The 5,000-nt window shown below is 48.2% G+C and overlaps 1 protein-coding gene across 1 annotated transcript in view; it reads left to right on the top strand.

The window, feature by feature from the left end:
• Nucleotides 1–5,000, top strand: part of LOC132966991 (heterogeneous nuclear ribonucleoprotein L-like) — a 26,814-nt gene that overhangs the window by 18,627 nt on the left and 3,187 nt on the right. Inside the window, exons 2-3 of the mRNA XM_061033891.1 lie at nt 431–549; nt 1,215–1,452. Coding sequence (XP_060889874.1) covers nt 431–549; nt 1,215–1,452 — 357 coding nt within the window. The remainder of the gene's footprint in view (nt 1–430; nt 550–1,214; nt 1,453–5,000) is intronic.

Here is a 5,000-nt window from a genome sequence, read left to right as displayed (position 1 = left end):
CACCGCATGTTTCCTGCAGCCGTTGGTGTGCATCCTCCACCTGCTGCAGAAAACAGGTCAGGCTGCAAACGCTGCAACGCTCGCTCAACCTCTTCCTGACAAACACGTCAACATGTTTCAAGCTTTCATGATACTTTCTCCTCCCACGCATAGTAACACTGTAGCACTGACACGCTGCAATCTGCAACATCTGGGAACTTTGTCTGACATGTCCTCAAAGTCCTCTTGAGTTTAAGATCAAAGTCTTAGCAGTGTTAAGTAGTCGTTCCCTTCATTAAGAAAAGGTCCATGTGGGTTAAAGTATTTAAAGAATCACAGTGAAGGTTCTGCAGTTAAAGCTCTCCTGTTAGATCATGAATGTCAATGCAGTGGTCTCAAATATAATCACATATTTAAAAACTGCCTATGTCTGCTTTTCTTCATGCGTCAGGATGTTGTGGAGAAAAGTCACCTCATCCCCCCGTCTCCAGTCGTCCACGTTCGAGGACTCTGTGACGCCGTGGTGGAGGCAGATCTGGTGGAGGCACTCGACAAATTTGGAAACATCTGGTAACTTTTAAAGTACAGACACTTCTTTTTCCTCTGAAAAATGTCCAACTTATTTATCATTGCCAAGTTGCCAAGTCAGTGACCTGTCAGTCCCAGGTAGCCCCGCCCCAACTCCTCCCCCTCTTCCTTGTCTCTGTGATTCTAAATGGGACCGTAATTTAGTAAATCAACTTGACTGGGATTGAGTGCACCTCTCGTTTTATTAACAATATGACCTGTTGATGAGAACACCCATTCAGAGCACACATAAACATTAGCGAGCCAGCTTGGAGAGTTGCAGGTTTTTAGTGACCCTGTGTCTCTCCACCAATCAGAGGACTGCTGTCTGCAGAGAGACGAGTCTCCCTCATGTCAGTCTGAATCTCCTGAATTTGACACAACATTAATGTCTTCATTTACTGAGGTCAAGAGGTCATGCAATGGTGAAGTCACGCTGAGAGCGCCCTCTGCTCGGTCAAACTGTAATCTACTTCAGATGATGCGCTGATAGACTGTTTTGAATACAAACGGTTTGAATGTGAACTTTCTCCCTCGGTCTGACTGAATGTTAAAATTTAGAAGAATAATTTACAGCCCTAACGTGAGGGCGGGCTTTATATGACAAATCTCTTTGTACTTGAGTGAAGCCCCGCCTCCTTTAACCCACCTGTGTGTTCCTCCTGCAGTTATGTGATGATGATGCCGTTCAAGCGTCAGGCTCTGGTGGAGTTTGACTGTGTGGAGAGCGCCGAGCGCTGTGTGTCGTTTGGAACCCGTGAGCCGGTCTTCATCGCTGAGCAGCAAGCCTTCTTCAACTTCTCCACCAGCCAGAGGATCACCAGACCGACCAACGCTGACGACCCCAACAGTGGAAACAAGGTCCTGCTGCTGTCCATCCAGAACCCGTTGTACCCCATCACCACCGTGAGTCCTGGACCCTGTTTTTACATGTGTAGGTTCTGGAACCTCTCCAGAAGATGAGTTAGTGCAGCAGTGAAACAGGCTGTAATGACTGCAAGGTAGTCCTGGATCAAGGAGTATGTTGCAGACGTTACAGTCTGTTTACCTGCAGACGTTACGGTCTGTTTACCTGCTGCAGGCGTTACAGTCTGTTTACCTGCTGCAGGCGTTACAGTCTGTTTACCCGCTGCAGACGTTACAGTCTGTTTACCCGCTGCAGACGTTACAGTCTGTTTACCTGCTGTAGACCTTACAGTCTGTTTACCTGCTGTAGACCTTACAGTCTGTTTACCTGCTGCAGACGTTACAGTCTGTTTACCTGCTGCAGACGTTACAGTCTGTTTACCTGCAGACGTTACAGTCTGTTTACCTGCTGCAGACGTTACAGTCTGTTTACCTGCTGCAGACGTTACAGTCTGTTTACCTGCAGACGTTACAGTCTGTTTACCTGCTGCAGACGTTACAGTCTGTTTACCTGCTGTAGACCTTACAGTCTGTTTACCTGCTGTAGACCTTACAGTCTGTTTACCTGCTGCAGTCTGTTTACCTGCAGACGTTACAGTCTGTTTACCTGCTGCAGACGTTACAGTCTGTTTACCCGCTGTAGACGTTACAGTCTGTTTACCCGCTGTAGACGTTACAGTCTGTTTACCTGTTTACCTGCTGCAGACCTTACAGTCTGTTTACCTGCTGCAGACGTTACAGTCTGTTTACCCGCTGTAGACGTTACAGTCTGTTTACCTGTTTACCTGCTGTAGACGTTACAGTCTGTTTACCCGCAGACGTTACAGTCTGTTTACCCGCTGTAGACGTTACAGTCTGTTTACCCGCAGACGTTACAGTCTGTTTACCCGCTGCAGACGTTACAGTCTGTTTACCCGCTGCAGACGTTACAGTCTGTTTACCCGCAGACGTTACAGTCTGTTTACCCGCAGACGTTACAGTCTGTTTACCCGCTGCAGACGTTACAGTCTGTTTACGTGCTGCAGATGTTACAGTCTGTTTACCTGTAGACGTTACAGTCTGTTTACCCGCTGCAGATGTTACAGCCTGTTTACCCGCTGCAGACGTTACAGCCTGTTTACCCGCTGCAGACGTTACAGTCTGTTTACCTGCTGCAGACGTTACAGCCTGTTTACCCGCTGCAGACGTTACAGTCTGTTTACCTGCTGCAGACGTTACAGCCTGTTTACCCGCTGCAGACGTTACAGCCTGTTTACCTGCAGACGTTACAGCCTGTTTACCTGCAGACGTTACAGCCTGTTTACCTGCAGACGTTACAGCCTGTTTACCTGCAGACGTTACAGTCTGTTTACCCGCTGCAAACGTCAGTCTGTTTACCCGCAGACGTTACAGTCTGTTTACCCGCTGCAGACGTTACAGTCTGTTTACCTGCTGCAGACGTTATAGCCTGTTTACCCGCTGCAGACGTTACAGTCTGTTTACCTGCAGACGTTACAGTCTGTTTACCTGCTGCAGACGTTACAGTCTGTTTACCTGCTGTAGACGTTACAGTCTGTTTACCTGCTGCAGACGTTACAGTCTGTTTACCTGCTGTAGACGTTACAGCCTGTTTACCCGCAGACGTTACAGTCTGTTTAACTGCAGACGTTACAGTCTGTTTACCCGCTGCAGACGTTACAGTCTGTTTACCTGCTGCAGACGTTACAGTCTGTTTACCTGCTGCAGGTGTTACAGTCTGTTTACCTGCTGCAGACGTTACAGTCTGTTTACCCGCAGACGTTACAGGCTGTTTACCTGCTGCAGACGTTACAGTCTGTTTACCCGCTGCAGATGTTACAGCCTGTTTACCCGCTGCAGACGTTACAGCCTGTTTACCCGCTGCAGACGTTACAGTCTGTTTACCTGCTGCAGACGTTACAGCCTGTTTACCCGCTGCAGACGTTACAGTCTGTTTACCCGCTGCAGACGTTACAGTCTGTTTACCTGCTGCAGACGTTACAGCCTGTTTACCCGCTGCAGACGTTACAGCCTGTTTACCCGCAGACGTTACAGTCTGTTTACCCGCTGCAAACGTCAGTCTGTTTACCCGCAGACGTTACAGTCTGTTTACCCGCTGCAGACGTTACAGTCTGTTTACCTGCTGCAGACGTTATAGCCTGTTTACCCGCTGCAGACGTTACAGTCTGTTTACCTGCAGACGTTACAGTCTGTTTACCTGCTGCAGACGTTACAGTCTGTTTACCTGCTGTAGACGTTACAGTCTGTTTACCTGCTGCAGACGTTACAGTCTGTTTACCTGCAGACGTTACAGTCTGTTTACCTGCTGCAGACGTTACAGTCTGTTTACCTGCTGCAGACGTTACAGTCTGTTTACCTGCAGACGTTACAGTCTGTTTACCTGCTGCAGACGTTACAGTCTGTTTACCCGCTGCAGACGTTACAGTCTGTTTACCTGCAGACGTTACAGTCTGTTTACCCGCTGCAGACGTTACAGTCTGTTTACCCGCTGCAGACGTTACAGTCTGTTTACCTGCAGATGTTACAGTCTGTTTACCTGCTGCAGACGTTACAGTCTGTTTACCTGCAGACGTTACAGTCTGTTTACCTGCTGCAGACGTTACAGTCTGTTTACCCGCTGCAGACGTTACAGTCTGTTTACCTGCAGACGTTACAGTCTGTTTACCCGCTGCAGACGTTACAGTCTGTTTACCTGCTGCAGACGTTACAGTCTGTTTACCTGCTGCAGACGTTACAGTCTGTTTACCTGCTGCAGGTGTTACAGTCTGTTTACCTGCTGCAGACGTTACAGTCTGTTTACCCGCAGACATTACAGTCTGTTTACCTGCTGCAGATGTTACAGTCTGTTTACCCGCAGACGTAACAGTCTGTTTACCTGCTGCAGACGTTACAGTCTGTTTACCCGCAGACGTTACAGTCTGTTTACCTGCTGCAGACGTTACAGCCTGTTTACCTGCAGACGTTACAGTCTGTTTACCTGCTGCAGACGTTACAGTCTGTTTACCTGCTGCAGACGTTACAGTCTGTTTACCTGCTGCAGACGTTACAGTCTGTTTACCTGCAGACGTTACAGTCTGTTTACCTGCTGCAGACGTTACAGTCTGTTTACCCGCAGACGTTACAGTCTGTTTACCTGCAGACGTTACAGTCTGTTTACCTGCTGCAGACGTTACAGTCTGTTTACCTGCAGACGTTACAGTCTGTTTACCTGCAGACGTTACAGCCTGTTTACCTGCAGACGTTACAGTCTGTTTACCTGCTGCAGACGTTACAGTCTGTTTACCTGCAGACGTTACAGTCTGTTTACCTGCTGCAGACGTTACAGTCTGTTTACCTGCTGCAGACGTTACAGTCTGTTTACCTGCTGCAGACGTTACAGTCTGTTTACCTGCTGCAGACGTTACAGTCTGTTTACCTGCTGCAGACGTTACAGTCTGTTTACCTGCTGCAGACGTTACAGTCTGTTTACCTGCAGATGTTACAGTCTGTTTACCCGCTTGCAGACGTTACAGTCTGTTTACCTTCCTTCT

This window comes from Labrus mixtus, unplaced genomic scaffold (genome assembly GCF_963584025.1).
Source record: "Labrus mixtus unplaced genomic scaffold, fLabMix1.1 SCAFFOLD_86, whole genome shotgun sequence".
Taxonomy (NCBI): Eukaryota; Metazoa; Chordata; class Actinopteri; order Labriformes; family Labridae; genus Labrus; species Labrus mixtus.
Note: the sequence above shows the minus strand (reverse complement) of the source record. Positions and strands in the feature narration are given on the sequence as shown.